This window comes from Globicephala melas, chromosome 16 (genome assembly GCF_963455315.2).
Source record: "Globicephala melas chromosome 16, mGloMel1.2, whole genome shotgun sequence".
Lineage (NCBI taxonomy): Eukaryota > Metazoa > Chordata > Mammalia > Artiodactyla > Delphinidae > Globicephala > Globicephala melas.
This window is the reverse complement of record NC_083329.1, coordinates 59,801,456-59,813,820: the sequence shown is the minus strand read 5'-3', so window position 1 is coordinate 59,813,820 and position 12,365 is coordinate 59,801,456. Positions and strand designations below refer to the sequence as shown.

Here is a 12,365-nt window from a genome sequence, read left to right as displayed (position 1 = left end):
TTTTGACCATCAATATCATTATACATGTGATCATTTTATTAGTCTAAACTTGTAGAATTGCAATTCCTGGGCCAAAGTGTAAGCACTTAATGAAAGTGTTTGGGAAACACTGCCAAGATTCTAAAAAAGCATGTTAATATTTTATACTTTCACCAACAGTATACTGTCAATTAAATTTAAGTGTCATTCCAATAGTTAATTCTGATGCACAAAGAGCTTTGGGTACACTATGGATTTGGTAGTCAAATGAGAGGAGGAACAACTAATCGCCCCTTCAAAAGAGGTAAACAATACTAATCTTTATCCTAGTTTCTTGGAGTCCTTTAGACCTTTGAGAGTGATCTCAGTTTAGGAAAGACTTCATCACCCCATGTAGTTTTGAGGACTAAGCCCAAGTCTAAGCTAGTTTAACTGTAGGGTAGACTAGGTGGTAAAGCTGCCTGAGGTGCAAGGTAGAGCCACGATGCCTACACTTTGTATAGTTCCTAGACAAACCCATAACCTTTGATTTACAGGTCTATAGTCAGCCACAGGGTAGCCAGGACCCCATGAATATGGGGTAGGAGGAAGGGAATTAAGTTGCTATTCCTAGCAGCACTAATTGGAAGGATTTGGTTGGAAGACCCATGTTTCTACTTTAACAGATTTTGACCATAAGGAAAAAACACTGAGAAATTTAACATATATTCTTAGAACAGACTTAAAATTCATATTGACTTAGTCTTGCTTTTATTTGAAAATCCTAAGACAATGAAAGAAACCACAAAAGACGTTACTATGAGCTTACCACCAGCAATAGCTACAGAGAGAGCTCTTTATTCTTTATTGTGTCTCAGTGTGATTTATTTATTTAATGTCAACTGGCAAGGTTTTCTAAATAATATGAAACGCTACCTGTCAAAAACCTGAGTTTAAAAACTTCATAAGATTGTGAAATGTTTCTGAATTCCTTCAACAAGGTTTTAGCTGTATAGACACTTATTCCTTCCAACTACTGCTCTTCTTCCATTTACATCTTTTCTAGAAAATACATTTCAGTCCTGATTCTAAAATATTTTATATCTATATATAAAATTTATATGCTTATATATCTATCTATATATCTCTAAATAAAATTTTACACCTGAAGAAAAGAAATAGCTAATGTTCATAGTTCACAGTACATAACCTGTCTTTGAGTTATACCTCAGCCTTACTTACTGGATGACCTTCAGAGAGCTGCCAGAAACAGTCCTTCATTTAAATTGCTCTTCCTTAACACTGTTATTTGACAGTTGTGCTACAGGAAGAGTATTCAATGTCAGAGATGTCAAAAAGCTTTGATTCCCCAAGAGTTCCTGGGAGATAAATTCTAAAAGGCATGCCTGTGTTTTAGCCTTGTATTAAGGTCACGTTCTTTCGAAATATATTTTCTTCAAATGCATGTTACTATTTTTATGCCCAAGTTACATATGCCTGTGTGACAGATTCCCCAACCCTATCTTCAGAGATCTAAAAAAAAAAAATCATCTGCTTGACATTCATTTCATTCTATGTGGTTTCATTCCATTCCATGTGCTTAATAACAGCCACACTTATGCCAAGATACAACTTAATGAATACATGCTTACAATTAGCTGCTTTAAAAAAGAGATTGGGAAAAAAAAAAAAAAGAGATTGGATATTTGATACTTAATTTATGCTCATTTTGAAGGACCCTCTTTACATGTGACTTAGTTTGGTGTTCACCCAAAAAACTATTTTACTTTTCAGTTTAGTGTCCAAATAGAAAAAAATTTTCTATTCTAATTAATTTTCTAGCTTTCATCATGTATATATAGATAGAGAATAGCTATAATTTTAAAAGTTTTCAATACTAGGCAGGATGCTAAGGGTACTTGGAGCAATATAAAATTTTAGTATGTATACTAAAGTAACTACTCAGAAAAATTCTTAGATACTTAGCCAACAAATATACATGGAGTACTTATTATGTGCCAGATACTGGGCTGGATACCTTCTCCAGAAGGGATAGTGATTAGGTAAACCATTCCATGACAACCACTATTTCTTTCCCTGGTTTCCTTTTTGCACCTTCAAATTCTTCAGCATAACAAATAAGCATTTTCTAAAGCTATTCCAGGAACAGGTAAGCAACACATCATTAAGCCTAAGCATAACGAAATACTATTAAGTTGTGGGTTTTTGGGAAAAGTCAGACATATAGAATGGACAGATACATTTGATTCCAGTCCAGCTTCTAAGAGGCAAACAATGCAAAAAAGTGGGACTCATAGACCACAGCAAAGATTTTTACACATCATCAATTACTGAGGGCTGAATTCCTACAGAGCCACCCCAATCATAAACAAAACAAGACATGGTAGAGGCTGAGGAGGATAGGACAGATGTTAGGTGAGTTATAAGAAGGGAAGTTTCTATAATCTGTTCTTGGGAAATGAAGGGAAGACTCTGGCAGGAAGGTAAACTGAGGTCCATTTGACACTGTAATGTATGGAGATGGATGGGTGGCTGGGTCACCTTTCTACCTAGAAGAGACCCAAAGAAGCCACATCCCAAATATCCTTTCATTCAAATATTTTTGGAATGACTAGTATTAGTAAGATACAGCGTTAGGTACTTTGGAGATACAAAGCCATATGGCATAGTTTCTACTTCAAGATATTATTTAGTGATAACACAGATACTATCTAAACTTGCATCAATTAGAAATTCCTTCGAATTAACAAATACCTCTGGAGCTGTTATGAGGTACCATAATTCATTCACAGTTCAATGTAAAAAAGTTTTTAAAATTCTGATGTTTAAAACAAGTAAAATCTTAGCTGAGATATGCTATAATAATAATAATATTATAATAAATAATAGATAATGTTATAGGTTAGGGTACTTTCTAGAAGGCAGAGAATTTAGCCTATTTGGAGTTTTACTTTTCTTGCTTCAGGAATTTTCTCCCATTGATAAATGAGACCTAAGAAAGAGGGAAGCCTTCCCCGTTAGGCCTTCCTTTCCGAGAACCTAAGGAGCAGAGAAGGAAAACCAAGGGCAGACCTCCTCCTCTTCTCTGTTCTAGAGCTCCTATATGAATCTCATATATCACAGAGAAGGGGCTCCCTGGAAAAGTGGCAGAAAGCTTTACAGGCCAATATAAGCCATTCAAGAGAAGACAAAATGTATGCAGACATAATAATAATTTTAGTGGCAGCATCAGCTCATAGAGTGTACAGAAAACACTCTTAATTACCTCACTCAATACTCTTTTGTTGGGACTTCCCTTGTGACACAGTGGTTAAGAATCTGCCTGCCAATGCAGGGGACACAGGTTTGAAGCCCTGGTCCGGGAAGATCCCACATGCCACGGAGCAACTAAGCCCATGCGCCACAACTACTGAGCCTGTGCTCTTGAGCCCGGGAGCCACAACTACTGAGCCCGTGTGCCACAACTAATGAAGCCCACGTGCCTAAAGCCCATGCTCTGCAACAAGAGAAGCCACCCCAATGAGAAGACCACGCACTGTAACAAAGAGTAGCCCCTGCTCGCCACAACTAGAGAAAGCCTGTGTGCAGCAACAAAGACCCAACACAGCCAAAAATAAATTAAGATAAATAAATTAAAAAAAATACTCTTTTGTTTTCAGAAACTAGGCCCATCTTGACTACTTGTATTGAAAGGGTAGAGCTACAGAAATCACGTGGTCTCAACCAGATTTCCGTAAGATTTTAGGTCAATATTAGAATTCTATTAGAATTATTACAATATTACAATTAAAAAAATGAAAATGGATCAATTCAAATAAAACTATTCATAAAAAGCATGAAAAGGCTAACAAGAACTGATTTTCTAATGGGTGTAAAATTATAAAATCTTCCTCAAGATACAGTCAAAATAGATTTAGACCTTATTTTTGTATAAGCCACAATTTCGCTTCTTTAGTCTCTGTTCTCCCCTTCGCCTTGTGAACCCTCAGTACAAATCTCAAGCAATTGTTCCCAAAGGATAAACTTCCTTTTGCAGATGAAATAGTTTGATCTTCTAGTATAGTCACAAGGAGATTTGAGAGAGTTAAACACAAACACCACTTATTTCTTGTTAATGTGAACAACATTCTTGTGTGGTTGTTGATACAAAGATGTAAATGCTTCAACTTTCTGTAACAACGGGCTCTACTGAAATGACACATTCAAATAAATCTCTGGCTCAAAATGAATTTAACTTAATAAACATTTAATATATTTAAATGTATTATTTTATTGTTTTGATAGAAGCTACATTATTATAAAACCAATGAGTTAACCATAAGAACAGGTTATGCTAGCGAAAAAAGTTAATGGTAAACAACACAGTGAGATATAATACTTTTGGCCTTACGGCATGCAAATGAGTCTTTCTGAAGTTCTAAGCACTTTTTATAGGGTAAAATACCACTGAATAAGATTAAGCCTTTTCTGCTTTGTCTTACCCTTCATAATATCAATTAGGCAATGGCAGATAATCCTAGACACAAAAATTACACAGAAAATAGCTAAACCAAATTTTCTCTATAACTTCCCCAACTCTGATGTGTCAATAAAACAGATTTGTAACTGCCTTAGATCTGTTAACAGATCTCAGTATGTTGCCTTGCCTATATTTTTTTTAATTTAAAAAATTTTTTTAAATTTTTTAACATCTTTATTAGAATATAATTGCTTTACAATGGTGTATCAGTTTCTGCTTTATAACAAACTGAATCAGTTATACATATACATATGTCCCCATATCTCTTCCGTATTGCATCTCCCTCCCTCCCACTCTCGCTATACCACCCCTCTAAGTGGTCACAAAGCACCGAGCTGATCTCCCTGTGCTATGTGGCTGCTTCCCACTAGCTATCTATTTTACATTTGGTAGTGTATACATGTCCATGCCACTCTCTCACTTTGATCCAGCTTACCCTTCTCCTTCCCCGTATCCTCAAGTCCATTCTCTAGTAGGTCTGCATCTTTATTCCCGTCTTGCCCCTAGGTTCTTCTGACCATTTTCTTTCTTTCTTTTCTTTTTTTAAATTCCATATATATATGTGTTAGCATACAGTATTTGTTTTTCTCTTTCTGACTTACTTCACTCTATATGACAGTCTCTAGGTCCATCCACCTCACTACAAATAACTCAGTTTCATTCCTTTTTATGGCTGAGTAATATTGCACTGTATATATGTGCCACATCTTCTTTATCCATTCATCTGTTGATGGACACTTAGGTTGCTTCCATGTCCTGGCTATTGTAAATAGAGCTGCAATGAATATTTTGGTACATGACTCTTTTTGAATTATGGTTTTCTCAGGGTATATGCCCGGTAGTGGGATTGCTGGGTCGTATGGTAGTTCTAATTTTAGTTTTTTAAGGAACCTCCATACTGTTCTCCATAGTGGCTGTATCAAGTTACATTCCCACCAACAGTCCTTGCCCATATTTTTCAACAGACTCACTCAACCTGAAAAACTTATTTTCATCTATAACTTCTATAACATTTTCATTAGCCAGAATGGCACAGAATGGTACCGCTATCTCCAAGCCACATACACTTTGTGATCAGCTCTTGACTTCAATATGGCAAGAGGAATAAAATATTATAAACTTTCACTTGAATGCTGCTGTAATTTCCCAAAAGGTTTGTATATTTGTGAGAAAGATGCATCACAATGAGGATGTAGTTTGTCAGTAAATCGAATTCTCCTACAGTGAAAGCCCACTTAATTAAATTTCTCTACTAATTCCTTCAAATATAAAGAGGGAATCAAAATCAGAACACATTGACCTATGCCTGATTTTCATTAGGTCTGTTCCTAGGTACTGAACATGCCGTAGCATTTTTTGCTTTTGATTTTTCTGGTGGCTTTTCAAAGATTAATAGTAAATAGTAAGAATGCTTAATAATCAACTTTTTGATCATTTTATAATTGTCTCCTCAAGCTATCTAGAACTGTTTTTATGTTATTAGCCCACAGGGTCAATAACTTTAGTTAGAAAATGTGCGAAGACAAAGAACAAAAAATATTTCATAACTGTCAGTGGCAAAGATCCTGATTCCAAGTTATATTATCATAACCTAGTGAATCTTAGCATTAGCTATTGAATGCTCCAAATCAATAAATAATATATAGCATTCAAGATAAACCTTGACAACCTTTCTCTGTACCTAGTTATGGAGAAAAATCTCTGATTTCAACTATAAGATTTAAGACCATTGCTAATGTTGTAGTTGGTTAGTGCAAAGAACTAAGCCATGCTTCTGTGTTCTCATTCAATTCCTATTAACCTACTTTAAGGATCAAAGGCTCTTTGGAAATTATTTAATAATAATTATTATTAACAGTCTCTTTATCTTGCCTAGAATGAATCTGAATTTATTTTATTAATGAGTAGTTATTTAGTAAATACTTAATATTCTACTTAATACAGATGCTATGGCTCACGTTGACAACTCTTCAAGTTAATCCTTCAAACCTGATCAGAGAGATAGGGTATGAAGCAACAGAATTTATGGATTAGGGTAAGAGGGGGATACAAATATGTGAATTCTGAATTATAAGAAAACTTGTAGTTATTAGAAAGTATATATACTTCTTATAAGAAAGCTTATTTAGAAGTAGATTAATTTAAAAACATGTTTCCCTCACTCCACTGGTGATGCAGACTGAGGACATCAATGGCTAAAAGAATGGCTCTCAATTCAGGATATAAACAGCAAAGTCAAGTCTCATGTTTGATAAACTTCCTTTTGGAGAAAACTGAAAAAAAATTCTTGCTTTGTTACTTTGCCACAATGCTTTTTATACAGTAGATATGTTTGTGATGAATATCATTACAAATTTGTAGCGAATATCATTACAAACCTATGATCACTGTCAGGCAGTTACATTCTAGGTAGGAAGATGGACAATAAAGAAGATAAATCAATTATCCACTTCTGGGTAGTTATCCAAAGAACACAAAAATACTAATTTGCAAAAATATAGGCATCCCTATGTTCAATGTAGCATTATTTACAAAGCCATGCCAATGGAAACAACCTAAGTGTCCATCAATGGATGACTGGATAAAGAAGATGTGGTATACATATAAATATAATGGAACATTATTCAGCCATAAAAAAGGATGAAATCTTGCCACTTGTCAAACCTGGATGGACCTTGAGGGTATTACGCTAAGTGAAGCTAAGTCAGATGGAGAAAGACAAATACCATATGATTTCCTTCACACATGGAATCTAAAAAAACAAATGCAGAAACAAAATAAAGCAGAAACAAACTCATAGAGAACACATTAGTGGTTACTAGAGGGGAAGGGGGTTAAAGGGTAGGCAAAATGGGTGAAGGGGGTTAACTGTATGGTGATGGATGGTAACTAGACTTGTGATGGTGATCACTTTGTAGTGTATGCAAAATGTTGTATTATAATGTTGTACACCTGAAACTTACATAATTTTTTAAAAAAAGAAATCAATTATATAGACTATTAAATAGTGACAAGTGCCAAGGAGTAAAAAGAAAGCAAAAAAGGGATTTAGGAGATGTGTATGCATAAGTGTGTATGTATAACACAATAAAAGGTATTTAAAATTTTAGGCTGGCCAAAGAAGGCCCCCATTATCCAAAGCACATATAAAGAAGAGTGAGAAATTTATGCCACTGCTTATTGTAAGCAAAGATATTGCTGCCAAATTGGTTGTTATTCTGGGTGTGTCCAAAAAATTCTTGTTTAGCTAAAAAAATGAAACTTCTAAAAAGTTTAAGAAGAATTAACTCTATTTAATGCAGGAAATTACACTGCATAACATGCATTTTTAGCAAAGCAGCTTTCCTTTTTTTTTCCTTTTTAAAAATATTTATTTGTTTGGCTGCACCGGGTCTTAGTTGAGGCACATGGGATCTTCGTTGCCGTGTGCAGGATATTTAGTTGTGGCGTGTGAACTCTTAGTTGCGGCATGTGGGACCTAGTTCCCTGACCAGGGATCAAACTCGGGCTCCATGCAATGGGAGCATGGAGTCTTAGCCCCTGGACCACCAGGGAAGTCCCAGTAAAGCAGCTTTCTTAATTTTATTTTTAGGAGACGAATCATGAATCGAAAGAGAGAAAACAAATAATTTACTATATAAGGTTGTCGAATTTTATTTTAGACAACATGGTAGAGTTTCTAAAGTACTGAGAGGTTCCAAGTGTCAATCCATTTGGGCAGTGTTTATATTCTTCAAAATGATGACAATTTCTTGAACATCATTGAGTCTATTAATTTTGAAAAAAAACCCAGCTAATTAGAAATACAACAGTCTTGCATTATCTGGACTATGCTGTTCACGTTGCTGTGGCTGGTTTTCCACTGGAAATCTCAAGAACGGTCCATGTTGTCCACCAGAGTAACAGATGAATAAATATGCTAATGCACTTCCCCTAGTCCCAAGCCACTCCCTAGCAGAGCTTTTCGTGTTTAAAGAACTGCATTCCTTCTTGCAGGACAACCTGGGAACAACTTAGTGTATTTAGATGTAATGATTCCTTGTTATCCACAAAGAAGTTGATCCACTGAGTGCCTCATTTCTTATCGTCCTAGCAGCAATTAGAATGTGGGAAATAACTTGTCTCAATGTAATTTCTGTGGCATATTTTCCTCCATGTCTTGTTAAATAAAGTAAACAATGCAGTGTACAACATTCAGATTGCAAGGATGCGTGAACTGCCCATTATCTACAGGAGAGTTTTATGACCAGCCTTTCCACAGCCCAGCCTTAGAGAAAGAAGAGGCACTATGGTAAGCTATGGCTTATCACTGCTGAAAATGTGACCACAGCAGTAAAGCCAAGTGACAGGAGCCCATATGATGGGATGGCCTGGGTTCAAACCCTGAATCATCTATTTACTGTGGGACTTGAGGAAAGTTCTTTAATCTTGTGTATGCCTCAATTTCAAAATGAAGATAATAAACTACAAACATTATAGGGTTGATATGAGGAAAATATATGTGTAATTGAAGTCCTCAAAGGAGAGGATGAGGAAGCAAAGTATTTGATGAAATAACAGTTGAAATTTTTCCAAATTTGATGAAAATTATTAAACCCACAGACCCCAAAACTCAAAGAATCCCAAGACAAGAAACATAAAGAACACTATTTCGAGGTACATAATAATACAGAAACCAAACAACCCTGCTAAAAACCACATCTGTGGTTCTCAACCAGGGATTATTCCTCCCCATTCCTACTCCCCCGGGGACATTTGACAATTTCTGAAGACACTTTTGTTTGTCACAACTGGGAGGGGAAGAGTGTGTGTGACTGGCATCTAACGGGTAGAGGCCAGGAACGCTGCTAAACATCCTATAATGCACAGGACAGCCCTCACAACAATGAATTATCCTGCCTAAAACATCAGTAGTGCTAAGGTTGAGAAATACTAAAAGCAAATAATAATCAAAAGGCTTAAAACTAGTGATAAAGAGAAAATCTTAAAATCATATCATAATTTCCTCATTCCTGACAAATATAGAAAGTATATGATATTGTAATATTAAGCATTTTTTGGTAAATTACTCACCATGGTGAGCCAGGAGCTGAGCACCAGTAAGTAAAGGTGCCGAGACCTGTAGAGCTACTTGGAGGGGTTTCCAGAACTCACAGGTCAATGTGACCTTTTTTTTTTTTTTAACCTAAATTTACGGAGCTACACAGTGTGCAAAGTATTCTGAAGATTCTGCTGTGGTTCTCCTGACACTTAATCACAGGCAAAAAGTGATGGGACCAGAATTTGAACTGAAGTCTGTTTTGAAAACACACCAAAATAATAACTAATAAAACACAATTTAAGATCAAAAAAGCTCTCTTAGTTTACTATCTTGGATCTTCATAACAAGTCAATGCACATCTACGTTGCTAGAGCAGTGGTCCACTACAAATTTATTCAGATACTTTGGTAGCCCAAGACAGCTGTGGTAAGGCCTATTAGTCTATATTTCTTCATTTTTCTGTCAATTGGAGGGAAGAAGAGTGAAGAGTAGTCATAGCTATGGCAGGAACCGTGTACGTCATTTATTGAAAACTGTTTATAGTTTTTAAAAAATTTTTTATTGGAGTATAGTTGATTTACAATGTTGTGTTAATTTTGCTGCACAGCAAAGTGAATCAGTTACACATATGGATATATCCACTCTTTTCTAAATTCTTTTCTCATATAGGTCATTACAGAGTACTGAGAAGAGTTCCCTATGCTATACAGTAGGTCCTTATTAGTTATCTATTTTATATATAATAGTGTGTATATGTCAATCCCAATCTCCCAATTTATCCCTCCCCACCCCTTCTCCCCTGGTAACCATAAGTTTGGAAAACTGTTTATAGTTTTATCTTTATAGATGCCTAGCCTGGAGAAGGGAAGGAAGATATGGTTATTTTTGTTTGATATGTTCCCCCATGGAAAAAAAATTGAAAATCACTTCTTTGAAATATATAAATCAGATCTCTTTGGATCAATTTAGGTAGATTTTAATAGAATGTACACAGAGAGCTAGAGACATACTTTTTTTTTTTTCTGAATGGTTAAAAAAAGTCACACTAAAGGAAAATAATACTAAGAACACTCATAGTAGCATACTAATCAACAAAATTGTTTAGCTTAGAAAAATTAGAAATTCATCAGTGCTCTAAATGAGTCAAATTTGAGTTCTGTGTTTTAAGAAGTTATCTTCCAAGGTTGAAAAATTAATATTGAACACAATTAGAACAACCGAGCCAATCTTCTTCTTTAGTAGAGGAAATACTAGATCAATATGTGTTTTACTGAGGAAGTATAAACATTAATTAGGGCTAGAGGAGTAGGCAATATATAATTTATCTTGAGCTTCAAACAGTTAAAAGTAGATGTGACTTCACAGTTTTGTTCTTTTTTTTTCTTTTAACTTTACCTTTTAACTTTATTTTCCTTCCTCTTTCTCAGGTGGTTCTATATACAAGTTACAGAGAACTCGAAATGAAATTTGATGTAACTTATCATTCATTAACTTTGCAAACATGCCTTGTTTCCCCCTCCAATCGACTTAACTCTTTTTACAGTCCTATATATTCCCTATAAATGAATAATAAGAAAAGTTTATACTTACTAGAAAGAACAGTCGTAAGGAAAATGTAGTCTGAAAAGGATATGAGTCCACATTCTCCAAGGGTGTAAAATATACTGCCTTCGTCAGCAAATTTTTCTCGTTCCTGGGCAATTTTCTATTGAATGTATGGGTTCCACCAAAAGATAAAAAGAAGATATAACAGAATGAGAATATAAATAGTTAGAGATGAACCACCATTTATCTGACAGTTTTATGCTATTTATCATAAGCACTTCTCTGATGGCCATTCCAAATTAATGGATCCTTTACAGTTTTTAAGATGATTAAAATTATAAGAAAAAAGATGATTTTGTTTGTTTGTTTCAACACTGGTTTAATGTGAACAATGGAATAAAATTTTCAATTTTATGAACTTCCATTTAACATATAACAGGCCCACTTCAGGGCTGGTTTTATCTCTTAGTTTGAAAAACAATCTACCTTTTTCTATAGAGGTATATAAGGTAGAGAAAAAAAAGAAGAAAAACTAAAATAAAATCAGTTCTAAATGCCCAAGAGAAACTATACAACTAGTAATGAGAAATGAAGAGGTAAGCAACTATTGTAAACACCCACACAAATGCTCAGAAAACTAATTTCTGAAATGCTAATTTTAACTTTTACCTTATGAACCCCAAGAACCTTAGTTTGGGAATGTAGAACAGTTTACAAAGTAAACAACATCTCTGAAATATAATGTCAAGTCAGACACACACCAAACTTTAGGCATGAGTTAATTTAATTATATTTACTGTGACCTTGATGGAGGCTCCTAAATTTCAGCTATTTGAAGAAACTCTCCCAAAACTTAGCTTTTACTCTAAGTATGTATTTATTTTCTTTAATCTATAAAGCTCACAAAGAGAGTTAATTCTCAGGTTCAGTAATGGTCTATCTGGGAAGCAGTCTCTTCCTGGGTGTTTAAGGAAACTTACTCTGTTTTCTGATTTGCTACCAAACCATAAACTTAGTGGTGACATTGAAGATACTTTCAAAAACTGAAAAGGATCCACCAAAGAGTTAGACTTGAAACACATTTCCATAAGTTCTGGACCAACCAAAGAAATTTCAGGAATTATTCTGGGTATCAAAAAAAGAAATAGGAGGTTTTAAAAACCCAAACCAACAAAGCACAATCAAAGTAATAATATCATGCAAGCACAAAATAAGAAGCAGCACTGCAAGCATAACCTTGGGAGGAGTATCATGAAAATTAAACCAGCAAGCACCACCACA

At 35.0% G+C, this 12,365-nt stretch overlaps 1 protein-coding gene across 2 annotated transcripts in view; it reads right to left on the bottom strand.

Moving 5' to 3' along the window:
- The window catches only part of MICU1 (mitochondrial calcium uptake 1), a 199,721-nt gene that overhangs the window by 91,608 nt on the left and 95,748 nt on the right, over positions 1 to 12,365 (bottom strand). For both annotated transcript variants that reach the window (XM_030862562.2, XM_060286765.1), the window contains exon 6: positions 11,130 to 11,244. In XM_030862562.2, the coding sequence (XP_030718422.1) occupies positions 11,130 to 11,244 (115 nt within the window). The remainder of the gene's footprint in view (positions 1 to 11,129; positions 11,245 to 12,365) is intronic.